Source organism: Festucalex cinctus, chromosome 5 (assembly GCF_051991245.1).
Source record: "Festucalex cinctus isolate MCC-2025b chromosome 5, RoL_Fcin_1.0, whole genome shotgun sequence".
Taxonomy (NCBI): Eukaryota; Metazoa; Chordata; class Actinopteri; order Syngnathiformes; family Syngnathidae; genus Festucalex; species Festucalex cinctus.
Genome location: NC_135415.1, coordinates 25865400 through 25892796, shown reverse-complemented (window position 1 = coordinate 25892796; position 27397 = coordinate 25865400). Strand labels below are relative to the sequence as shown.

General features: G+C 38.1%; 1 protein-coding gene across 2 annotated transcripts in view; it reads right to left on the bottom strand.

Moving 5' to 3' along the window:
- Positions 1–22445, bottom strand: part of unc5db (unc-5 netrin receptor Db) — a 168481-nt gene extending 146036 nt beyond the window's left edge. For both annotated transcript variants that reach the window (XM_077522285.1, XM_077522286.1), the window contains exon 1: positions 22071–22445. In XM_077522285.1, coding sequence (XP_077378411.1) covers positions 22071–22155 — 85 coding nt within the window. In that variant the 5' untranslated portion in view covers positions 22156–22445. The remainder of the gene's footprint in view (positions 1–22070) is intronic.
- Positions 22446–27397: the final 4952 nt, after the last annotated feature.

Genomic DNA, 27397 nt, shown 5'->3' with positions numbered 1-27397 from the left:
AAATATCAGCAATACTTTTTGTTTACACTATTTTGAACCAGAGTTCTGACTTTTAATTTTGATTTGAGATTTGCACAATAATTGTTGTTATCCAATGTAAATTTATTCTTTCATTGTTTTTTGTTTTTTGTTTTTTTGTTTTATCCATTTAGCTTCTATAAAGGACTATGTAAACCAGTAAGCAAATTGTTTATTTAAAAAAAAAAAAAACTTTAAAAAACAACAAAACGCTTTAATTCTATACCGCTATATATATATATATTTTTCCAATAAAATCTCAGCAATGGCTTCATCTGTCACTCCCTCTTGGCACTCTTTCTTCTCTCTGTCTATCTTAGACTTCCATTAGCTTTTGCTGCCTCCCCTTAATGACAGTAGAATATCATGTAATGCACCTTATTTACCTTGACAGAGGCGAGGAACGGCTTCAAACCACGGAAACTCAGTAGTCAGCCAAGCCCAAGAAACAAATGTGAGACAATACGGGCTAGATTCCACTCACTCGGACACCAGGCTGTGTTCAAAAGCGTATAGCAGATAGCCCAAGGCAGCGCAGCCATCAGCCGTGTTTCAAGCCAAGTTCTGCTAAATCGTGTTGATGGTAATCAATTAGTCAACCTCCCCAGGAAATACTACTGAATTTATTTCCTCTCTCTTAAATCACCACCAGAGGATTTTAGCCTTTAAAAAGGTCACAGCTTTTCATTTTGTGTCCTTGTGAGTATCTTTTGATTGTTGGTCAAGTTTGGCTTGCATTGGTGATGTGAAAAAAGTAATTGCTAAGCAAAATATATTCATTTGTTTGTTTACTGCAGATTTGAACTGAAATGTAATGGACCATTATATTTGGTTTTTTTTAGCAATACAGGCGCGATATTGTCCTGATCAAGGCAAAAGGGTCTACAGGATACAGTAGAAGGATATATTCATAATATTAAAATATGCAGTAAAGCAGATTTCAAAACTGTTGATGCTCAATGAAACAGCTTTCAAGATAAGTCCAGTACAACAATGTTGTCACTCTCTCAGGATGGAAATTTTAATAGCGCAAAATAATTCCCATTTTTTAACCTCAAAATATGAATCTGTCGTCCCCGGCAGGAAAATATGCATGTTTTTCCAAATCACCGTAACTCCTGAAACATAAACAAGAGGACTTCTGTCATGTTACAACTTGCCTTAATACATGTATAAATTATATGCTTAATGATGTTTCGTACAGTAGGAAATTTGGATATTTTGTTTAATTAAAGGATTATAACTGTAATTCAACAAGATGCAAAGATCGAGAGCATGATGGTAACTGTAATTTGGAAACAGAAAAAGGTCTGGCTGCTCAATATATTATATGAGCAACACAATTTAAAGGCTTTATTCTGTATGTACATTGATTTTACTAAGCAGATGCCATGTTGAACTTAATTACTGAAGCATACTTTACTTTTGCTGTATACTGACAGACATCAACTCAATAATTCTAATAATGCCAGTGTATATATCTCACCTAGTAATCTCTTCAAATACTTTTTTTTGTTCTCAAACACTCTCATGTATTTAGTTTCTTTTAGATTTAGTTTACACCTGTCAACGTCTGTTTATACTTAAATGACAATGTTAAATGGCATGCTATAGTGTTTTGTAGCGGATTAATTGAATACTAAATTAATGAAATCAAATTGTTCATGGGCCCCTTGAGAATTATTATTATTATTATTATTATTATTACTATATCCAATCTCTCAGCAGTGTGTAACCCCTGAGGTATAAACTAGTTCTCAAAGTATAGCTAAATGTCAGCGCCACACATGAGAATTGCAATGCATTGTTTTTATGCATTTCTAGATCTCAGTGGTGCAACCGTCACATGGTGTGCTGTTTTATTAATGTGCAGTCAATTAATAAATGTCATTGTGGTCCGAGCCTACCGGAACCACATGCTGATAATGGATGAGGATCCAATCATGTTTGCCAGTGAGGACGCAGTCACATAATCTATTCTTTTCTATTCTACCGTATTTTTCAGTTTATAAATTGCAGTTTTTTTCATAGCTTGGCCGGGGGTGCGACTTATACTCTGGTGCGACTTATGTGTGAAAAACACATTATTATATCATTTCACATGTTATTTTCACACTACACCGCAAGAGGGCGCTCTAGACCTGTGTTGATAAATTCAACATTGCCGGTAGAAGAGCATCGTCTACCTCCCGAGTTGGGGGAGTTGTTTAATAGTGACACCGAGGATGAAGATTTAGTGATTTGGAGTGAAACTGATAGTTTGGTAAACTTGTTAGCATGTTCTTTATGCTGGAGTTATATGAATAACTTGTAGTGATGGGAACATAATTCACTCAAGGAATGTTGGGACGAAGGGAGAGTTCTGGGTGGGAAGGTTTTGTTATGTGGAAAAGGGGAGTTAGCCTGTTAGCTTCTAGCTGAGTGGGGAGTTGCTGTTAAGACCTCAGAAGCTGATGTCAATAAAACGCCAGCTTTTGGCTCCGTGCTTCAACACTGCGCCTCCGACTCCCGTCACTGCTCGCTACAAACTCTTAATATGTTACGTTGTTACTGACATTACCAGGCATGTCAGTCATGTAACGTTAGTATACCGTACGCTTATTCAGCCTGTTGTTCTCTATTTTATTTTTATTTGAAATTGCCTTTCAAGATGACATGTATGTTTTTGGTGTTGGATTTTACCAAATAAATTTCCCCCAAAAATGCGACTTATACTCCAGTGCGACTTATATATGTTTTTTCCTTCTTAATTATGCATTTTTTGGCTGGTGCGATTTACAATCCGGAGCGACGTATAATCCGAAAAATACGGTATTCTATTCTATTCTCCCGTCTGCTTAAGTCAGAAAAGGTGCATTGTTGCATGCTTTTTTTGGCTGCACTGGGTGGAGCGACGTACCTGCTAACTTTTTAAGCATCTTTCCTCTTGCATGCTCAGGAGGCTCTACTAACCACGAGCGCCTCTTGAAGGTGAAATATCAAATTTCACGTTTTGATTCAATGAACCGCTTGCGTGCTCCACTGGTGACGGCCGCGTCTCGCCGAGCGGCTGCCGACTCTCATGCTGGTGGCTTGGAGTTGATCTAAAAGTGCAGCTCATAACAAGTACAGTCATTGTAATGTTGACAAGGATGAGCATTTTGAAACATTTGTTTTGATATGCCCATGGTGAAATCCACAGTCTACAAAATTGTCATGCTCGTGTCTGTGGCGGGAAGCGTCGCTTGGCAACACTTAAACTGCGGGCTCACAGAAACAAATATGCATTCAATCATGAGCATAGAAGCATAGTGAGTAAATTACTTTTATTGTATTTAATAAGTACAGAATGAAAATACATATAATCCTTAACAGTAAGCTTGTATGTGCCGCGCACGCCCCTGGGGACGATCAATAACTGATAACTTCTGGAGCTATATGCAAGTGAACGTATTTACTCACAAGTAAGATGCCGATACCATTAATTCCAACACTAATATAGGATTTTGGATGCAGCATCTTGTGTCTTGCTCGTGCACGACATTCACTGATATGTGACATGTTCACTGCATTCCGATCTAAGATATCATATTTTCCCTTGAATGCTCTGAATCAATGGCAGGACAGTTTTTTCATGTTGAGGAAAAAAAAACAAAAAACAAAAAAACCTTAGGTATCGGTATGGTATCGGTATCGGCCGATACTGCCAAGCTGGGTATCTGTATCGGAACAACACTAGTCATGAATGCACATTCCGAGGGCTGAGGGACAAAGACGAGTCATAAAGGGCAGTACTGGGATTGAGCCTAAATCACGGATGCAGTTTTTAGCAGCAACAGTGAATACACACACACACGCACACCCCCGCACACACACACACCCCAATATACATATGCATATACAACATACATACAAAACAGTACATACCGATTTGGCACCAGCAAAGGGAGTCATTTTCAGTCGTATTGGTAGCTGAAAACCCATCCTCAACATGCATACAGTAAAATGTCAGTCATTGCGTTTATCCACCCAAAAATGCTTTGACTTACAAATTAATTCATTCGAAATGAACCAAGACCTCTCAGAAATGACAGCTATAAAGCTAGCTGTTTTTCTGAGATGCCATGAATGGGTGAAAAAAAGTCCTTTGAGCTCTCAACAGTGCGGCCTACCGCAAAAACAGAAACCTTGGTACTCATTTCAGCCCAACGATCCCGTAATAGGCCACTGGAAATAAATGTAATCACTGCATTTTGTTGTCCTCTGCGACGTCATTTTTACCATATTACTTTTCACTCCAACATCTTCTAAGGCCGCCATCAGAATCTCATTTGATCATATTTACATTTGCTCTGGCTTCAAACCGCAGAGACAGTAAAAAGCAATTACTACTTCAAGTTGCTGTCTGCCAAAGTGAGCCACACAAGACGTCCTTGCAAAACTGCAGTGGCTTCCTACTCGGGATGCGGCTGACATTTAAGCTCTTGTCTCCTCCTGTGAGCATGGTTCAGTACATTTAGAAGCAAAGACCTGATGATGACAAACATGGCCTTTAAAGGAGGCATTTGACCAGTGACAATCCCAACAAATAGCATTTATCAGACTTTACTACCAGACTTTAAATCCACACATCATAGTTAAATGCCAACTAGTAAATTACAGCATAATCTAAAATCATACCCCACCCCCCAACTCGCCCCCCCAAAAAATAATGGAAGTAGAATCTTGAAGTTCTATTGACACCACAGAAAGCACCTGTCAACTGGGAATATTAAAGTCTGTCAAAGCTTGATGAGGGAATATTCTTGAGAAAAAGCATTACCGGTAAGTTATTGAGCTCCTTGCAACTCTCTTGAAGGCATCCTGACTTTTCCCGGAAGCTAAAGTGGAGACCAGAGAAGGCTAAAAAATATATAATCAAGGCGTCCGCATCTGATTAGTTTTTTTGGCGAAAAATATCGGAAATGTAAACACATTTAAAAGGACAGTAACATGAAGAAAAAAAAAAAAAAAAGCTTTTGGAGCTTTTTTAAAATGCTAATTCCTCACCAAAAACATCACCGAAGTGGAGTTTCCCTCCATTCGCACCTCTATGAGAAATTCTAGATCATTCTGTTCTCCAATGCACAAGCCCCTCCCACCCCGATGTAAGCAGAAGGTCCCGGGTTCGTTCATTGTAATTTCATACACCGGCAGCCCATTGAAAACAGATACAATGCTGCCATCTGCTGACCATAGTTATGGAGTGCTTTTGATTCCACAACCCATTGACCAGGCAGCGCTGCACTTAGACGTTACAGTGCCCATTTCTAAAAAAAAATAAATAAATAAATAAATGTAGTTGACGTCATTTAACGTTTATGGCGGCATACATCGTGATTTTACTAATCGCTATTAAACGTTTTTGGCAGTCAAAGAGTTAAATCTCACTATATTGTACAGGTATGCAAAAAAGTTGACCCAGCAACCAGACATTGCAATGCTTTTCCACAAAAAAGTGAAAGTTTAAAATTGATTTGGTTGTTTTAATTGGGACACAACTATGTCACATTTCCAAGTGAGTGTAAAAAGCCAGGCATAAAAAATGTCCACAGAAGACTGCTCAAGAGACAGATGCAGCAGTGGATTAGCAAGATTGGCACACTTGCTTTGAACTGTTATTTAAATTAGCCAAAGTTGGTGGTGTGTACAAAAGGCAGCTAAAACAATTAGCTTTTTTTTTCTTCTTTTTTTTAATTTCCAGTTGGCCAATTTTCAGAGTCTACAAGCAGACAAACCTTGACATAGAAACACTAATTATAACCAGATGGCAGTAAACAAAAATCACAACTACGTGTGGACAGTCATGCTCAAGAAAGTTCACAGAGGGATTGTTTTGTCCACACGTAAAAAATCATTCTGATGTAGTTGTTGTAGCGCACGTTTGAACACCAAGTGCAATGTTTTTGCTTCTTGTCGGCAGAACAAACAGGCCTGTCCAATAAAGGCTGCTTACAGTCAGTGAAGTGGCGCGTTATGTAGCACTTGATGTGTTTTAAGCAGACGCAGTTCATGGGGATTATGAGGAACGACACGGATTAAAGGTTTTATACTTTAATTTTATGTAATCCGTTTGAGTTCGTCTTCTGTATATTTGGCATAAAACGTAATACTTGTGCCTTTCAGTGTTTCTCCTGCAACTGCCTTAATGCTCCAAACAGAACTCAAAATGTAGAATATTTCGAGATGCCAGTGAACTGCAACACAAATGTCTACAAATGCTTTTTGTCTTCAATTACCATTCTACTTCCCATAAAGCCCAGAGGGCTACTCATTACCGAAGCACTTGCAGTGCTGATGAATGACTTCAATTTATTCTACACAATCTGCACATACAGCATGAGTCCATTTGAGCTAAAGGAGCTCGCCATGGATGCCACTGTTAGCACTGTAGGTTCGCAATTCTTTCGTTTCTCGTGCAGAACCTGCAGAAGTTCAAATATTGTGTGTTCAAGTAATGGACTCATTTGCATTTGTTGACAGCTCTGATTAATTATTTGGCTTTGTTCGTGCTCAATTTAAAATGCATAGTGCTTGAAAACATAATGCAATAAGTACAATTACCTATTAATCATGCTGAAACACCTAAAAGTAATTTTCCTACCCCAAGTTGAAGCGTCTCTCCATACCTGCTGCTGGTCGAGAGTACCCCTGACCTGTATGTGGGTGATGTTAAAAGCATTTTAGTGTAGGGAGGTGATTTTTGTTACTTTGCAGGGGCTCTTTAGCTTGCAGCCCCAATATGGATCTCACATGCCCTGAGTAGAGAGGGAGTATCATGAGAAAAGCTTTCACTCACCATGTGTCCCTCTGGTGACAACCAGTGTTGCCACAGTTACCTTGAAAAAGTAACTTAGTTACTTTACTTATTACTTGGTTTTAAAAGTAACTAAATTGCGTTACCGATTACTTGATTTTAAAAGTAACTAAGTTAGATTAAAAGTTACTTTTTTAGTTACTTTCAGCATAACAACATCTCAACATAAAAATAATGTGGTAGAAACGGAGTTCCAAATACTTTAATGAAAGTGCATTTTTAACATGAAAATAAAGGTTTTTTTATGAAAAATAAAATAGGCAAGCAAATTAGGTTCCCTTATATCTGACAATTAGCATAGATTTTAAACATAGAAGGCCAAAACATCCCTAATGAAAATTAAATTGCACTAATAAACTAGCCAGTAGAGGGTGCTAGAAATGCACACATGGAAATCAACCTGACTTTTTTTGACAGATGTGGTCCTTTTAAATATTGTGAACATGACGACGACGATATTGTGGCAGTTTTAATATCACAATATCACGATATTGCCCTTATCGTTACATCCCTAAAATTTGCTGTATGTTTTAACATGTATATTCTTTTCGTAAATTTTATTTAAAAAAATAATAATTGTGTAGCCTACTTTTGTTTTCTCTTCTTTGCTTTGAATGTGAACTACTGTCGTGTTGAAGCGTATGGTGTTGTCTTTCCTCCTGTAAAGCATATTGAGTTGCCTTGTGTATGAAATGTGATATCCAAATGAACTTGCCTTGCCTAAATGCATTTTCAACACAACATGCTAGGGATGTTAAAACAGTACTTTAAGGCATTCTCTACACCTCAATACTGTTTTTAGGATGATGAAAATTTGTCTACAATATTTCTTGTTGGGGTAAATTATTTCACACACGGAAAAATAAATTAGGTCATCCTCGAACACTCGATTTGTTAGAGGTTTAGCCCGAGACTTAACTTTGTCCAAGCAATGCTCAAAGAGTATTAATAATCATCTTCTTCTTTTTTTATATCATAAACTTTGGGAACATTGACTCAATCAGACACTGCGGCCAATGTGAGATGTTATTAAACAGGCAGCAGCTCGAGGCCAACGATCCAAAGCACGCCACATTGTTTCATAACTGCTAGGAATTCTAACTAAGGCATAGGCCGTTTAAAAAGTCAAACACGAAAGCAACAAAGAGAACCATTTTCCTTGGATGGTGTGTGGGCACAAACCATAGCAAATCAGTAAAAGAGGCGGCATTGCCCACAAGGTTGAGATGAGTAAACATCCGTTTCCATAGAAGGAAAAGTAATCCACTGTAGTGCTGACCCTGGAGAACTCCGAGATTGTATCAAAAGCCAAAAGGACTTTCAACAGCGAGATTTTCAAGCATAAAAAGAAAGCAGTGGGAGTACGCCTCAGGCTCGTGAGGAACTGATGAGTTGCAGACACTGCCCACCTAGACAAAGCAAAGTGGAGTATAATTCAAATACATACTAAATGATGTCCGAGGTTACAAGAAAAGCAGTCAGAAACTACGAGCGCATTACGTGTCAACCAAACAGTGACATGTTGTGAACAGCCAGAAGATATTTGCAAAGGAAGCACATGATGGGTTTTTTCCATCATTTCCACCTAAAAACGTGACAGCTGATAGCTTGCAGTGGTTACCTCATTTTCCCATTCACAACTCTATCTTGAAATATGCCGAAGCCCGTCGCCAGCGCCTGATGTCTCCGCCGCGGTGACAGGCTTCGAATAGCTTTTCATATTACCCTCAGTTTCACAGTGGCCGCGACTTTTGAAAGGCTTGCTTCTGATTATTTGTCAGTCCAGGCTGATGCTTTCAGTGAGTAATGTTATATGAGAGACACGGCCATTCGAGCGCGAGAGCAGACTGTCAAATTCAAATAGGCCATAAAAAAGAAAGGCAGTCAAGAAAGTGCCTTTGAGCAGGAATTCTAATCGGGGAGCTTCCTAAAATATTAAAATAAAAATGTGATGTGCGGCATTTTAACACATCCATACACTGTAGTCAAATGTGACCGACCATTAAACAACCCCGGTGGAAATGATTGGTGGCCTCTATCACAGCCCACTGGTGCCAAATTTAAGATTACCGGTCTCATAAATATGTTTTTTTTTTCTATGCAGTTTGTCATGTCCCTATAATTGGAAATGACCCTCTTGACATGCAAAAAAAAAAAAAGTTTTAATTCATTCATCATCACTGTGACATTATGGGTGATTATCAGATGTTAAAGATTTTACTTTTGCGTAAAGCAGACATTTGAACACCAGGACTACTTTCTAGAGTACCTTTATCAATGGAATAGTCCTACTGTACATTAGGGATGTCACGATAACAACAATATTGTGATATTAAAACTGCCACAATATATCGTCGTCGTCATGTCACGATATTAAAAGCAGCACATCCGTTCAAAAAGTCGGGTTGATTTCCATTTGTGCAGCTTTTTTTTTTTTAGTGCAGTTTCATTTTCACAAGGCATGTTTTGGCCCTTTTATGTTTTAAAATTCATGCTGCCTCAATGTATATGTTATATTTATGTTTTTAATAATATTTTTCATTTCTGTATTGTACAAAAGCACAAAATTGTGTTTTTTTAGTATGAGCTTTTTTTTTTTTAACAATATTGTGACCTTTTTTTTTTTTTTTTTTTTGACCTTCATATCGTGATATCATCATATCGTGATGTTTGGATATCGTGACATCCCTACTGTACATACAGATCACACATTCACCAGCTACTTCATACTTCAAGCTTAATCACTAACCCATAACAAAAAATGAATAAACGACTGTTCCCTACTCAGTAACACATAATTAAGCCCCCATTAATAAATAAAAAGTACTAGATATTAGAAACGCGTCAGTAAGAGGCAGTGCGGTCCTTCACCACTGATAATTGTTGAATTAAGATGGACTACAAAACTGAGCTTGGCTCGGTAAATTCAAACTTCTTAATACAGCATCAATATATATCACAAAATGTGTCAAGCACCGCACATCGACAGGGTTTAAAAAAAAAAATATTTGAGACAATTTAAAGTGTTGACAGTGCTTTCTAATACAGTGGCTTGAAAACAACCAACCAAAATGAATACTTGATGACCATGACATACGGTACATCCTGCTCATGAACTTAGCAGGGAAGAGAGTGATCTCATTATTCTTGTATCTGAGAGCACAGAAGGTCAAATGTTAGAATGAGATAATGTGTAAACAACGAGAGGCTTTCCCACCAGTGTCGACAAGCAAGTCCAAATGTTCAAAGCCATAACAAACGCCCTAGACTTTGACGGCATAGTTAAAAAAGGTGACAAAGGATAGGATTAACCACCACCACCACGATCAATAACACCACTACCGCCAGCCCCACACCTGCTCCAACTATCTACCGAATTAACACAATAAGGAGTTGTCAAATCAAATCAGCACGACAGAGACTCGGCATTTCCAAAGACTTTCTACATTCACAATGCGTAGACCAAACCATAGATTCATTGATTGAAGGTCCTTCAAATGTTTGTCTGACTGTCTGGATTCTGCATCCATAAACGCACACAAATTCAATCAAGGCCTGTTTTCCCCACCCAGGAAGTGTTATTTGTAGTTGCAGAATAGAAAATTACATTTGCTGAAGAGGAAATGTTGGAAAACAGACGACAGACAGTATACAGAATATGAACATTGCCTTGTCAATTTTCATACAATTGAAAGAAATACAGTCACATTTCACTCAATTACCTTTCAATTCATATAAATGAATAAATTGGGACCACGTTCCATTTCTTATACACACCCAAGCAACTGTTTCTCTGACATTGCTTTTATGGAAAACTTGAATTTCAAAATTAGGCTTTTTAATTCCAAAATATTTCAAAGGTCAGTTGAAAAATGATTTGTGTCTCCAGGCTTTAATAGAAGCTAAAATGTAGATATTCTTTTTTTGTGTGTGCCTGATGACAATTCAAGGGGGAAAGTCTCGAAGAAATAAAAAAAAAACAACATTCATTAAATCAAACAGCAATAATCAGTATTTCACAAATAAATTGGAGGGGTCACTTATCTGTAACTGCCATACAATTGACTGGCAACCAGTCCTATGGGTGCACCCTCCCTCTTGCCCAAAGTCTAACAGGGACTGGCTCCAGCTCACCATAATAAAAACAAGACAACAGCAGCAAAAAAAAAAAAAAAAAGTATGCATCATCAATACAGCCAGAATGATTGACACTGTTAACCTAAAAAAAAAAAGCCTGAACACAACATTAAGAAATATTTGTTTTAAAACTCTGCAGAAATCATTTTTATGTTATTTATTTATTGCCCCTGCCTCGCTTAGTGCCTGAGATACTTTCATTTTTCAAAACATCAACATACTTTGGAATTGTGTGAGTCTATCGTGTGGTAAAAGTGCAAATACAGCAAGGCCAAACATAAAGACAAGGTGACATAGAGCTGGCCAGCTTTCTAATGATTAGTAGAGCTGACTACAGCTAGTCCTGTGCACACAAACACTGAAAGATGTCTTTATTATTGAGCTGAGAAGGTAAAAGGGCAGACCACAATACAAGCCCCCAAAAAATCCAATTCTACTCAGTATATCATTTAAAGCAAGCACACAGTTTTTACAAACAGAAACCAACATACTTTATAAATGAATGCCTCTGGAACAACATTATTTTTGGGGAAATGATGCAATCAGAGTACTCATCAACAAGGAGAAACAAGATTATTTTTGTCTCACCGGTAAATGCACAGGTCTTATACGAACAATTAACCCTCAACACACGCAGACGGGGAAATCCGTCACGAAGTGCACTGCCGACCAGAATGCGCCCCGGTGCGCCGGTCTTATTTGCGTGTATGTAAATTAGGTAATTTGCGTACATTTGACGCAAAATATGTCCACCCCAAATGAGACTCATTGATATGCAGCGTCTAATTCACTAACGCCCGCACAAATAGCCACACCGAGTTTGCGTGACTCAAATAAGGTTTTTGGAAAGCATGTATTAACCTGTCGCAACCTCGATCCCGGGATCATGACAGCAGTGCATGTGGCACGGTGCACGTCACTTTGCTGATCACGGAGAGAGGAGAGAGAGAGAGAGAGAGAGAGAGAGATTTTTCTATGTTGGTTTAGGACACATAACGTAACTCGGGCTGATCGGCAATGGCGGGGAGGCATTTTACGATAATTTTTGCGTGCCAGATGCATACTGTACGCCCACGCCAACCTCTGAAAATATCCATCCATCCATCCATCCATCCATCCATCCATCCATCCATTTTCTTGACCGTGTATTCCTCAAAAGGGTCGCGGGGGTTGCTGGCGCCTATCTCAGCTGGCTCTGGGCAGTAGGCAGGAGGCACCCTGGACTGATTGCCAGCCAATCGCAGCCTCTGAAAATATATATTTTTAAAATTATCGCACCAATAATTTGTACTTTATGAATGAATGACGTCGTTGTCGTCCTCTCTGCTCTGTACAGCTTAATGGCGCCATAAACGTTTACTCTTGGGCCAACCTCGCTTTCTGTTAGTCATCTTTCTCGCAACTGTTACTATAGCAACCATGTTCTTAGCGCAAAACCATTGCCATGTGTGGTAAATCAGGTGCAAATTTGCTCCAAGCTATCAGTTTTGTGGGCGTGTTTGTGCCGGTATATGATTAGAGCAATATCCTTAGTGAATAGGTGGGTAAGACTGCGGGTTTGGCCCAACACCAGAAATATGCATCAACCACAAGGGCAGGATATTCCGTAAAATAAGCTCCTTTTTGTACTATGCTGCACCTCTGTATGTCAACCTATGGTCACAAATAACACAGGCCAATGACTAATATCTACCCGCTAGCGAGGCCATGAGTCCCTTCACATAGGGCAGGACACAGCAAGCTGGAACTGGAGCTGGACAGTCCATTCATCACAAGATGTCCTGAAGCACTGTTCGGTCCCAGTGGGTGTGCTCGTGCACCATGGATGAAGGGAAGACATGTTTGAACAGCTACCCCAAGGCCATGAGACTGGGGTATAGCAACAGAGAACCATTTGGGTTGGCGTACTGTATACATCAGGGATGAAAAAGTGATCTCAGACACGGTATATGTATGAAGCCAGCTAACAAAGCTAAGACAGGCAAAATCAATCCACGTGATAGTTGCTAAAACCTCAATTGCCACAATGAAGTTGAGCAGGTAAATAGAATTGCACCAAATGCTTTTCCATTTGAAACCACATTACACTAAAACTAGTGTTGTTCCGATACCGATACTGGTATCGGCAGAGGCGCCGATACTGCATTAAAACAGTGGTATCGGTATCGGTGACTACTCACAAGTAACATGCCGATACCATTAATTCCAACGCTAATATAGAATTTGGATGCAGCATCTTGTGTCTTGCTAGTGCACGACATTCACTGATATGTGACATGTTCACTGCTTGCCGATCGAAGATATCCTATTGGCCCTTGAATGCTCTGAACCAATAGCAGGACAGCTTTTTCATGTTGAGGAAAAAAAAAACGTAAGTATCGGTATTGTATCAGTATCGGCCGATACTGCAAAGCTGGGTATCGGTATCATATCGGGAGCCAAAAAACGGTATCGGAACAACACTAACTAAAACGATATTCTGAAGAAAAATTTCAGTCATTCAAAGGGCCATTTACTTGAGATACTCTGAAACAGATTGCACCCATAACCGATACATCAAGGAGACATGTTCTTTGATAACAATATTGAATTGTCACTCGCTTGATAAGAAATGGACCCTTACATTTCTATTAAAAGAAAGAACAGACCTAGATGCTATCAAATCAACTACACATAGGGAAAATGCTTAAGTGTGTGCTTGTATGTACGTACCTGATGGCACACTTTCTCGCTGGCCTTATGGCAGTGAGAAAGTGGGGTTATGGGGTTGCCTATGATAAACTGGCCTAATAAAATACAGCATCTGGTGCATTTGTCTGTGACCATTTGAAGATTTGAAGCAGTACAAGCTTGTGTAATCATGCAGTGCCCCCATTTGATCCATAGAAAAGGCTCAATTACTGTGGGAAAACACATATTAGCGATACTTTTCACCAAAGATAGCTTTGCTTGTGTTGTTGCTTTAGAGTAGCAGCTCTATGGGGAATCACATGTTATTAATTAGTAGAAAAGGATCATTTCAAGCACATGTAAGGATCCCTAATATTCGCAGAAATGTTATTTTGAAGGGGAAACATATTTAAGAACTGATTGAGCGACAAATATTTGAAAATGTAAAAAAAAAGAATAATATTTTACCACATTAGCTCAAAATTACTTGTTGATTTTCTCAAAACTTTGAGTGTTTGTAGAAGTGTTGGGCATTATCTGAATTTGAAAGATTCTGGTTCCGATATTTAATTTGGATTCCTGTTCCAAACAATTCTTGATTTCAGTTCTTCATGGGGTGTCAAATTGTCAAAACTATGGCCATTTATTTTTAATGGCTCACAGCACAGATTAAAGTAACATTTGATATGGACAATTTCATTTGCTTTTACACTGAGTGGCAAGGCAAGAAAATAGAAGGTTGTTCTCATCTCTCGCTTCTTTTTTTCCCCCAACCAAGCAATCGATAGGGCCACTGACCATGCAAAAATATTGAAAAATCATTTGTTTTACTTTATTACCTGGCTGTCCCCCTAACACCAAACCAATGATCACAGTGAATGTGCAAAAATGTTCCAAAATTGGACATGTAAAAATTCATAGCTCACTTCCTGTACATTTTATGACTTCCACTGACTTTTTTTTTTTTTTGCATCTCGGGGTGCTACACGTCCTCAGATGAGCAAGGCAACTTGTACGGGGAATCGTCCTGGATGTCATTATTTTACACACAACTTAAATTTACGATTTGTTTATTTATTTATTTATTTTTAAATCATAGACCGACATAAACATGTTAAATACGACACAAATTATTTACTGGTAACACAAAAGCTATGACAAGGATTAACATCCTTATAACATCATTAACTCATTTGCTCCAAAAACGTATAAATACGTTCTATTTTAAATATTAACAGTGTTTGAAAGACTTTTTTTTTTTTTAATGATAGAGCATACAGAAGGCTTTGCTACAGCCTCTGAACTTGTAAAGAGAACTGTTGAAGCAATGGTAGTTATTACAAAAACGGCCAGCAGGTGGCAGCAGAGTATAAGAGATCAACTACAGCCATGTTGCAACAAGCTGTTTCCACCACAGTTTTAAACACATTTGTGAATCATGATAAAACTTAGATATATTCTAATGCTAATTGCTGCAGGTTGCTTGAGTGAAAATGGTCAAAATGTTACCACGTTAAATTTGCATTCATGTTATTTTTTGGAACAGTATGATTACAGTTTAGCTCCGTGATTTAGGGTTAGCCCACAAATAGCGAAAATCTGCGTATAATTGACGGCAAAAGTTATAGACTGTACCATTATTTTACCGATCCAGCCCACTTGGTAATATATTTTCCTCCATGCGGCCCCTGAGCTAATATGAGTTTGACACCCCTGCTATAGATGGTTTATATCCACATGGCCAGAATGGTCTCCAAGTCAGGGTTGACTTCATTAGGACTCTTGGGCCGGAAATTGATTAATCCATGTAAAGGATACAGCCTTACCATAGCAAAGACATAGCTCAAAGACTGTATAAGCTCAGGTCCCAAATGACAGAAATCCCACATTCCAACTAGCTCAATATAAAAGAGGGCTTTACACTTTTATTACCATCATTATTACTGTATATCATTTCTGAATGGATGACCATTTGCTTTCATTTAAATGTAAATCTGGGTACTGAAGTGCACACATTGTCACAAATGGTAGCCTGAAATTATTATTCATTCTGCCAACAGTACGGACATCAAGGAACCATTTCACGTTCGATTTTACGATGATGGGATATCATTGATCAACTCATTTTCTGTTTATTAAAGCTGAACTCAGCGAAAATACTTTTTTTCCATTTGAACCCAAAGAAGAGAAGAAAAAAACAAGAGCTACAATTGTATGCCAAATAGATTATAACAGAATATTCACAGTGTGAATGAAAAAGGTCCACTAATTCCACAAAGCAAACGTTTTATTCACAATATGTTGTTCCTTCTCGTCTAACATACATCACCACATCACCACATTGAAAGCTGTCTGGGCTCAGCCGTCTCCGCCATTACTGCCAGTTCCTCGTGATTTGAATAATCCTTAATCAAACAGGAACTCATCCCTATCCAACCTACTTAATTGTTTTTCTTACTGTGTACACAATACTAAGCTTTCACTAAATCAAACATGCACAAACCAACATTCAACTACCAAATAAATCCACCTGCAAACAAATCAAATGGTTTGACCTGTATATGCTGCGGGGGGGTTTTCTGAACAAAATTGTATAAATCCATTAAAAAGCCTTTCCATGTCTCCTCGTGTTACACCGGAGGAGCCCCATTTGTGACTCACTGCGTGCAAACATCACCATTGATCTTTAAGAGCTTACATTTCACCCAAGTATAGTCTTCTTTGTAACGAAAATGTTTGTGTAACGTACCTGTTGTTAGTAAATGAACATACAACATGTTTTATATTTTATTAATAAATACACCGAAACATATATATGCACAGAATATATATAACTCTTGTTATCAAAGAAAAACTGCATCCAAACGTGCTTTTTGTTACACTGGTTGTATTACAGCAGGCTTGTCCAATCCTGGTCCTCAAGGGCCTGAAGTTCTGCAGGTTTTCCTTTGAGGGCCACATACAGAAAAAATAGAATGCTGCAAGGGCCACTTTTATTTTATTTTTATTTTTTTTTAGTTATTTATTAAACATGGTATAAAAATCAATGAAGCAATTATAAATTGTTGATATCATGTACAGTTACTTATTGAAAACTGCTAAATTAAATAAATGAAAGCACTTAAACTGTACTGTAATTTATTTAATTCAATCTCCGGTGTAATAACTTTATTTATTGATTGATTGAATTTTGATTTTTTTTTTATTTATTTTTTCTTCTTCTTCTTCTTCTTCTTATTATTATTATTATTATTATTATTATTATTATTATTATTATTATTATTATTATTATTATTATTACTAATTCAATCTCTGGTATAATAACCTTACTTATTGATTGATTGAATTTTTATTTTTCATTCTATTTATTATTATTATCATTATTATTATTATTATTATTATTATTATTATTATTATTATCAATTCAATCTTTGGTGTAATAACCTTATTTATTGATCGATTGAATTATTTTTTATTTTATTTTCTGTTCTCATTGCTGCTGGACATGTCAATTTCCCAGAGGGAGCCATCCCAAAGGGATCAATAAAGTCAAGTCTAAGTCTAAGTCTAAGGGTCACATAGTGACCCCTGTGTGCCACTATAATAGATCCGCCTCTCCACTGACCAGCAGCTGAATCCCAACTTGACATTCTGAATCACAACAAGAACAATCGGTAGTAAACTGACCGCATTTAAGAACCATTCATTTAATGTGATGTTTTCACAAATTGGACCTTGACACTGAGCAACAAGTGGATGAAACTATTTTTATTTCTGAAACTGAATTATTAGCTGCAAATGTGTGTCTTTGCGTAGCTAGAAACATTTAATCCACCCTCTTTTTTTTTTTTTTTTTTAAACAGCATTGAAAAATAATTTTTAGTATTTGCCGTGGGCCGCTAAAATATGTATGGCGGGCCGCAAATGGCCTCCGGGCCGTAGTTTGGACACCTCTGTTTTAGTTGTTTCTGTACTCCAACACACCTGATTCATATAACGATCTCATCAGCAAACTGCAGAAGGTAACGATCCTGATCTTTACAATCGGATGCTTTGGAGGACGGAAACATCGAAAACCTGGACGGGTTCTAACACCATCGTAAAAAGGTGCGATTTAAATGCTCATTGCAACGGAACGAAAGGAGGGAAGGAGGGGAGAAGCAGGAATGTCATCGCTGTAACTAAAGCCTGGCACTGAAGAGCACGGAATTTTGGTGAGTTTATTTATTCATTTATTTTATTTTATTTTTATTTATTATTTTTTTGTCTCATGAGACCTTGAGATGAGTGGCTAACATGTTTAATCTGTATAATCTGTAATCTGTTGGGATTTAAAACACTGTCATAACTCACTGTTGTGAGTTACGACATTTTGGCTGCCGTAGCGTCGTGCGTTTTGTCAACTTATTGCACACGCAATTACATTATTTTCCATAACCCTTCAAATTTACAGTACAGTACTTTATACTTAACCCAGTAAGAACAAATCAAAATGAGTAACGTATTTACAGAAGACACATTTTCTTTCCATCTTTCCTTACGTCTTATATGATTGATTGTAGGGGTGTCACTATAAGGGCAATATCGTGATATTGTAATCTTAAAACTGCCACAATATCGTTGTCGTCCAGTTCACAATATTTAAAAGGAACACATCTGTTTGAAAAAAAAGTCAGGTTGATTTCCATTTGTGCAGTTCTAGCACCCCCTTGTGGTTAGTTTATTAATGCAATTTGATTTTCATTAGGGATGTTTTGGCCTTCTATGTTTAAAATCTATGCTAATTGTCAGATGAAGGGGAACCTAATTTGCTTGTGAAGCGATCAATGTGTGCTTGCATTAGCAAATAAGTGCCTCAACATTGTTATTAGAGATTGTAGGTTGTTTATATGCATTGCTGTTCTGTACAAAAGTACAATATTGTGCTTTTTTTTAGTATGGGTTCCCTTTTTTACAATATTGTGATCTTTTTTAAATATCGCCAACGCCCCCACAATATCGTGATAATTATCGTATCGTGACCTTCATATCGTGATATGTTACATCCCTAATTGCTTGATGATGAAGTGAATTGGTAGTAAATAAAAGGAGCCAACTTGTTATATATTTCGATCACTGGTACAGAATTCTCTGTGGGCCATCGGCAACCATGAATGTCAAACAAGTGAAGCCTTATTATTCACTGCAAGTGGAAAAATATGCCTAGTTTTGTCCATTCACTATAAATGTTGCCTAAAAAAAAACGACATTCAGGTTGTGCTGACATTGTTACAGCTCTTTCAGATTATATGCAATTTAAGACTACAGGGGTGAAAATATTGCTTTATTTTCTCAGAAGTGCATTTGTATTCTGAATACAAATAACTTGAAATTGCCTTTTTTTATATGTATTTCCCTCTCCTTTTTATGGACAATGATTTCAGTATTTGCTGTATTTGTGTTGGCATGTTTAGGGCTGATATTGATTTTCATACAAGGCGTAAGTGAAACATTCACAGCAGCACTACAATGTTGGACTCGCATTTCCTTCACAATTCTCCAGTGACATAAAATGGTTTAATGACGATCGTGATGCAGAGTCGTGATAGCATGATGATAAATGATCAACTCTGCTGCAGCCCGACGACTGCCTGCCTGAAGTTGCGTCCTGCTGTTTCAACAAATTAAAACATCAAACTGGGACACATAAAAGGCAACAAGGCAGTCCAAGGTTTGGATTATAGTGTAGTGGTAACCAACATAATCTTCATAATGTATCTCGGGCCAATTATTTGATGATCAAAGAACTGATTGTACATTTTGAGTCCCCAAAATGTATATGAAACATTGTTTTGAACCTATGCATGAAAGGGTAGAGTCTGTTTTTTTTTAGATTCAGGCATCATTAGAATTGAAGAGAAAATATATCCACGTGTTGACAAAAGTAATCCAGCATATTGTACTAAGTAGGGGTGATTTGGCGATATATTGCGATATTACAGCTTCAATAGGCGGCCGAATCGATTTTTCAACATTCATTTTTGATGGAAAAATATTCAATAAAACGTCTTACTTAGGGTTAGGGTTCAAACCTTAAGAAATGGAAGATGTCTTGAAGTTTCAGATAGATAAATAATACATTTTCATACAAATCATACAAAAGTTTACTGATGAGTATTTTCTAAATTTGAGGGAAAAAATCGTAACAAGCAACGTAGAAATTCGTATCGGGATTAATCGGTATAGAATCGAATCGTGACCTATGAATCGTGACGCGAATCGAATCGTCAGGTACTAGGCAATTCACACCCCTAGTAATAAGTATATTAGGGGAATCAAATAGCCTAAAATCGGTGTTATTCCATAAAGCCTAATGGAAATTAGTTATGTACTAGGGCTGCACAATATATCGAAAAAATATCGATATCGCGATATTGGCCCTTGCAATATGCATATCGCAAAGGCACGCAATAAGTTTTATATGGAATTCTATGCTTTTTGTATGAATTTGACCAGTCAGACGCTAACTAAAATGTGCATCGCATTTCAATAGTTGAAAATTATCAAGACATCATTGCAATTAATTAACTAAGATTACATGAAGGTTGCTTATTTTGCCCCATGAAAAATGTTTTTCTTTTTTTAGGTAATAAAAATGTAATTTCTTTAGGTACATGTTAAATATCGCAATAATATCGATATCGCTAAGTTCAGCAAGTATATCGCATATCGCATGTTTTTCCAATATGGTGCAGCACTATTATGTACACATTGAGGCCAGGTTCGTTGTTCCTGCTGTCGATTGGAAACATTTGAGTTTGACTCAAAAAGGTTGCAGAAAGTCATGCTTCACAAAGATGAGATATTGGAAATGGAAGTATCACCCCAGCTACTCTTTTTTATTTTTTATTTTTATTTTTTTCCCTCAACACTTAAGCCTTTCTATCATAAGTGTAAAGGTTCATCTTTGTCTCTGTCTAGTCTATAAAACCTTGTCTCAGATTATTTGAGTCTTGTCATATGTTCTTTAATGGGTGGGGGCCGTTCCATTCCTGCTTCTTTTTAGATCTTGCCAATGTGTGATTTGCATCCTCTAGTCCTTTAGTTAATTTTCTCGTGCCCACCCTTAAAATCATGATGTCATCAATGGCTGGTGTTATCTTTGTCTTCCTGTTCGACATCTGTTACTTCGCGTAGCAGTGGTTTAGTTCTTCTTCAGGGCATTCCAAGTCCTGGTTGTTATTGATAGATTTTTCATCCCCTCTACTTCACAATTGCTTTGTTTTCACCAATAGTCAACTCAATTGGTTTAATGTTGGTTACAACTCTGGCAAGTGTTAATAATCTCGTGAATTCTGGCAAAACCCAAATATGACAATGATTAAAGGCATTCCTAGAATTTTAATGTTTGCCTTTATCTTACAAGTAAAATGTGTTCGAACAAAAGGTGATGTCTTCTAAAGTGCACGTATGGCCCTGACGTAAAATAAATAAATAAATAAAAATAACATTCTATTAACTGTGATGTTGACCTCTTGTCTCATTTTTGTCTCAAATGATTCCAGTTCACAGCAATATTTATTATTATTATTATTTTTTTTAATGTGAAATTGTAAAAAGTGAGTACTTCTCCCATCATCGAAGTGGGTGGTAGTTTTTTGTCTAATCCAGTTCTGGAACAAAATGGGGATGGAAAAACCTTGACAAATTGTCATGAGTTTAAAGCAGGCAGCCAGCCGTTCGTTCACCAGCCCACCGAATAACAGAGAATCCATGATTTCCTAATGTGCACGGATATTTGAAACATATATTTTTACTATCGCATAAATTCTAGTAAATTAGCCCGATTTGAAAATGAAACCACATGCCTGTTGCACAGCGTGCATCATGGACAGAGTGATGGATTTGAAGGATATTGAAGAAACCCTGGTAAATAATAATAATAATAATAATCTGCGATTGACTGGCAACCAGTCCAGGGTGTCCCCCGCCTACTGCCCAGAGCCAGCTGAGATAGGCGCCAGCACCCCCCGCGACCCTTGTGAGGAATAAGCGGTCAAGAAAATGGATGGATGGATAATAATAATAATAATAATAATAATAATAATTTGTTAAGGGAATTATTGATATGAAAGCAGTTCAACGACTGCAATAAATAAGAAAGTGAAAGGAATGTGACTGCACACATAATGACGGCGTGGCCAATCAATAGCATACTGTGACCTCTACTGCGCATCGGGACACAAAACTCAGAGAAAATATTGTGAGGTACAAAATCCACAAGGAAAACACTTTGTTATGCTTGCAGGAGCCCACCTCCTCACACATGATGCACAAATGTAGTGGTGCGTAACCACAGCAGGAATGGATGCAAAACAGTCACCCGAAGTGTCCATGCAACTATACGCCTTCATGAAGATATTTGACTTACCTTTGGAGATGACAGATGACGTGCAATAAACAAAGAGTAGAAGAGCGGCCGTATGAAGGTGGCGTCCTTTCTTCAGCGCACCCATACCGACGCGTCGTGGTCCCCAGTTGGGCGAGACTGTTGGCTTTTCGCAGGACCCCCGCAAGCCACCTCCTCCTCCGAGCTGGACCCGTCCAGACACCGCAAGTTCCGTCTGTAAAGCCGGCAAGTGTCGCGTTTGGAGCTCTGATTTGTGACGAGAGATGAGCTGAAGGGCTGAACAGCTGAAGGAAAGAGAAAAAGCATCTTTCTCTCCTGTTTGGCTTGCGCGTTTGTGCCCAGCACTCCGCGCGCGCTCCAAGTTCCTCCCCTAGCAAGGCTTCGACATCCACGAGCCCGCCTCGGATGAACCAATGGCAACTAAGAGAAACCGAGAGGAGGATACCAAATACGACAAGTGGACCTAATCAATAACCCATCGCAACGGGGGGGGGGGGGGAGTCTAACGGCTGTTCATAAGATACCTTTGGGGGGAATGTGACTCAGCAATTGCTAATTACTAAATTCATAATACAAAGCAACTTTATTATCCAGTCTCTTTCAAGCTCAGCAGCCACACCGCCCCGTACTAAATAATAATAATAGTAATTATTATTATTATTATTATTAGTAGTAGTAGTAGTAGTAGTAGTAGTAGTAGTAGTAGTATTAATAATAATAATAATAATAATAATAATAATAATAATAACAATAATAATAATAATAATAATAATAATGAATTTAATAATGATTTAAAAAAACTTCACGTTAAAGATTAGATCTTAGCTCGTAATATGAGAAGAAAAATGCACTGAGCTGTCTTATGAATGCAATTTTGCCATCTAGTGGCAGCAAAATGACCTCAACACAAATTAATATCACACACGTTTTTGTTTTTTTTTCCCCCACATAGTGCAGTACCGTATTTTCCGCATTATAGGGCGCACATAAAAGCCTTCAATTTTTTCAAAAGCTGACCATGCGCCTTATAATCCAGCGCGCCTTATATATGGATCAATATTGAGCCGCAACAGGTCTGGCTGTCAAGACGCTATCGGTGACCCTGCACGATCGGTGACGCGCATGCGCAGAAGATCCCGCCATCTTGGATCGCTAGCTAATACTAATACTTTACCTCAGAGAAAATAAAAAAAAACAGCTGTTTATTCATTTTGGGAGTGAATTGAGTTGTCAGAAAGCTGTTTTTTTTTATCTATTAATAAAGTTTGACTGACCTATCTGACTGTTTTGTTGACATTTCCTTTAGCGCAGCACCATCTAATGGATGCATAACGTAACCCCAGCCTCTACTTTAGCGACTTTATTTGGAAAAAGTTTGAAAATATGTCATACATTGAAGGTGCGCCTTATAATTAGGTGCGCCTTATAGTGCGTAAAATACGATACATCCGTTTAATTAGTATAAGTATGACTCAATTTTATGATTTATTATGAAATTACTGTATCAACGGAAACAGGGTTCATCAATTCCGGCCCTTGAGGTCCGGAGTCCTGCAGGTTTTAGATATTTCCGCCCACTGGCATACCTGATTCATATAACCAGCTCATGGATAACAATCCTGATCTTTAGTAAGGTTTAGTGGCTGTCGCTTTAAGATCGTGCACGTAGTCGCACCTGACACAGGTGAGTTATGCTTTGCACCACAGACAGAGATGGCAGTCGCGAGTAAAAAAGTGACAAACTGCAAAAAGATCATTTAATTATGAGTTCATTAAACTTAACATATTCACTTGAATTAAGCTCATTAAAAATGAATCCAAAGTGATTATATAAGTTTAATGAACTCATAATTGATTAAACTTAATCCCCCCCCCCCCCCCCCCCCCCCCCCCCCCCCCCCCTGCATTTGCAACATCCTCGATCCTTGTTTCGGTATTTACATCAAGGTAGCTCCCTCCACTGGAGATGATGCAAAGTAGAAATCAGTATTTAAACAATTCATCCGCTGTTAGGGTCTGGGTTTTGGTTTGGGATTTTCCTTGTGTCTCTTGTTCTGTCACTGTCTCGTCAAGTCTCATCATGTCCACCTGTGCTCGTTTTCCCGTTCCCTTGTGTTACCCAATCAGCTCCCCAAGCCACTTGTGTCTTGTCCAGGTGTCTCTCGTTAGTATGTGTAGTTAGTTCCCTGCTTTCGTTCAGTCCTGGTGGAGTCTTTGTTGTTGTTGTCGTGTCACGCTTTGTTCTTTGTTCTGTTGAGTTTTGCCCGTTTAGTTTGCATCGAGTAAGTTTAGTTCCCAGCTTTGTTTTGTACTGGTTTGTGTTTTGTTATACTTTGTTTATTTATGAGTTAAATTAACTCATTCACTGCCATTGACGGGAAAAGACGTCAAATGATGCATTTCTGCTGAGCTGGCGGTGAATGTGTTAAAGAATACTTCCGAGTAGGGGTGTGAATTGCCTAGTACCTGACGATTCGATCCGTATCACGATTCATAGGTCACGATTCGATACCGATTAATCCAGATACGAATTTACAAGTCGATTGTTGCGATATTTTTTACTCAAATTCATAAAATACCATTCAGTTAACTTATACAGTACAAGATTTGTATGAAAATGTATTATTATCTTATAATATGTGAGCCACTGTATGTAACAAACAGGTTTAACAACATTTTTCATGTTTGAACAGCATTGAAATAAAATATTAAGGCTTAATGTTCCATTAATATAACATTCTTTCATGCTTAAGGTGTGAAAGTTAGACGTTTTGTTGAATACTTTTCCATCAAAAATGGATGTTAAAAAAATCGATTCGGCTGCCGATTGAATCGATTCGAGAATTGCGTGCTGTAGTATCGCGATAACTCGGGTCCACAACCTCCCGCAAATCATAACATCCGCTCAGCCTGAACATGTCCATAACAGTGTTGTTGGTTATAAAAAATTGTTGAGTCAAGATGTATACACAACCACATCAACTTGTACTTCCACCTCACGCTGCTCACATTTTGCTGTGCAAGCCACTCCTCAACCAGGAGTATTGACCCACACTGTTGTGTTAGTTAATCTGGTTTGAGGTCTGCACTTACAAAAACAGCAGGCTGCGCCGCCCTCTCCACTTCCAAATTCTGGAAGTACCCCGATTATCCTGGCTCTGCGGGGGAGTGTTGTGATCCTGGAAGATAGCATTAAATCCCAGATTCTGGAGATATGGAATCACTGCTGGTTCCAGAATCTCTCATTCCAAGATCCGTGCGGCACAGTGTTCTCCACATCGTCTCCATTCTTTGATCCTGCTATCCAGCTTCTGCCGCCAGAACCTTGATCCATCACCGAACATTACAATGCCCAACATTGTTTTGTTCCGCCGCAAAACATTGTTTTGTTCCGCCGCAATTTTAATCTCTTAATTGTACCGCATGGGCAAGTTCAATTTACACTCTGAGGAGAGCTGTCGGAGTTGGGGCTGTGCCATTGCCTCGTGCCCAAATGCGTGTTGGGTTTAGTGCCTTGCTCAGTGCAATTTCAAGTGTGAACAGGAAATAAACTGGCCTCTCACTGGATTTTCATCGAGCAGCAAAACAAAGACGAAGCTCATCGATGTGCTCGAGCTAGTGACTCTGTGCTGTAAATCATGCAGGAATGTTTTCGGCGATCGGGAATTGTCGATACATTCGGAGAAATGCATTCATATGCTGCCATATGAGGCTGTGGTGGCTGTGTGGTGACTGTGGTTCATTTTTAGTGTTTTATTTCCATAAATATTTATTTATTTTCTTTTTAACTCATTCACTCCCAAAAACGTATAAATACGTCATATTTTGAAATGTGTACCAAAGATGTATTTATACGTTTTTTGTTTTCATGCCAGAGCATAGAGAAGGCTTTGATGCAGTCTCTCTACTGCATAAAATGGTTGAGTGGCAGCAGAGCATAAGAGATTAACCAGGCCATGTTAAAACAAGCTGATTTCCCCACAGTTCTAAGCAGAATTGTGAAAAACGATGAAACTTAGCAATGTTCTATTGCTAATTGCTGCACAGCGGAAACAGATAGGAATATACTTCTTTTTTTTCCCCTGATAAAAGAAGAGACTCTAATCTCTCTTTTGGTATGTTCCATATTTTTATAGCAATAGAACACAATATTTCACGGGCCTTGAAAAATCAGTCAAAATCCAGGAAAACACTTCTATGAAAATGGTTGGGAGTGAATGAGTTAATAGAACAGGGCTCCTATAGCTCAAAAAATTTGACGTGATAGAGAAAAACTGTGATGAGTTTCCACACCCCAAAACTTGTTAAAACAGCTGTCAGACATAACTCAACAAAAATTGTTTCCCCCTGTGTTAATAATGTTATCTGAAATTATGAAACAAATTAATTAATTAACAGGGAAAATGTGTTTGCACAGTCGCCAATGGTCAGGTGCTGGTAGGCAGAAGGAGCTTGTGAAAAAAGAAAAGGTTGTATAGAAAAATAAAATACAAACATAAAAAAAAAACACTATTTTCGTTAACCATTTTTTTGTATTATGATGTCTTTTCAATGCCAATTTGCAGATTTTTTTTTTTTTTGCGCTTTTTTTTTTTTTTTTCCCCATTGTCACGGTTTTCAGTTTCACTGCCCGTTTTTTTCAGTTTCAACTTATTGGCAGTGTTTTAACATGGAGGGGCGGCGCGGGTTTGGGGGCGGGGCTTTGAGAGAGAGAGAGAGAGAGCGCCCTCTGTCGGCTGAAGGCAATTAGAAATTATTGAAAAATGTTGCACATCTATGAGCTGAAATAACCACCCTGTAAATACTTAATAAACATCTTTCTATGACACAGTCACTATCATACACTACTTGGTAATGAAGAACAGACCAAGCAATATTTTCAAGTGAAATAAAAATTGGGAAAAAAAAAAAAGTGTGAGTATTTAGCAGTTTTAACATGAAAACTTGTCGTGTTGATAAATGAAACTGTCCATTTTGATCTTGTACAGACGGAGTTCCCAAACTTTCAGTCTTTGATGTGGTGTTGACTTTTTTTTTTTTTTTTTTTGCATTTTTGCCTGATGATACCTTTATTGATTGTCAATGGGCTTCGTTTTGAGAGTGTTCTTGTGGAAGAAAGGAGGTGTGCCAATTGCCGGCATGTAGGAGACGGTTGCGTGGCTTAAAAAGTCTGGAAAAGAATCTTGTACAGCAACCCCCGCAGATGGTTGATTATAATTGCTTCATGGGAGCTAATAAATCGTCTTTGGTCCTTTTCCCTCAGCTCAGCTAAACGAAAGGAAATATTTTTTCTCGATAATGATTATTTTGTTCCAGGTCACTGTCACTATCATAAATCCTTGATTAAA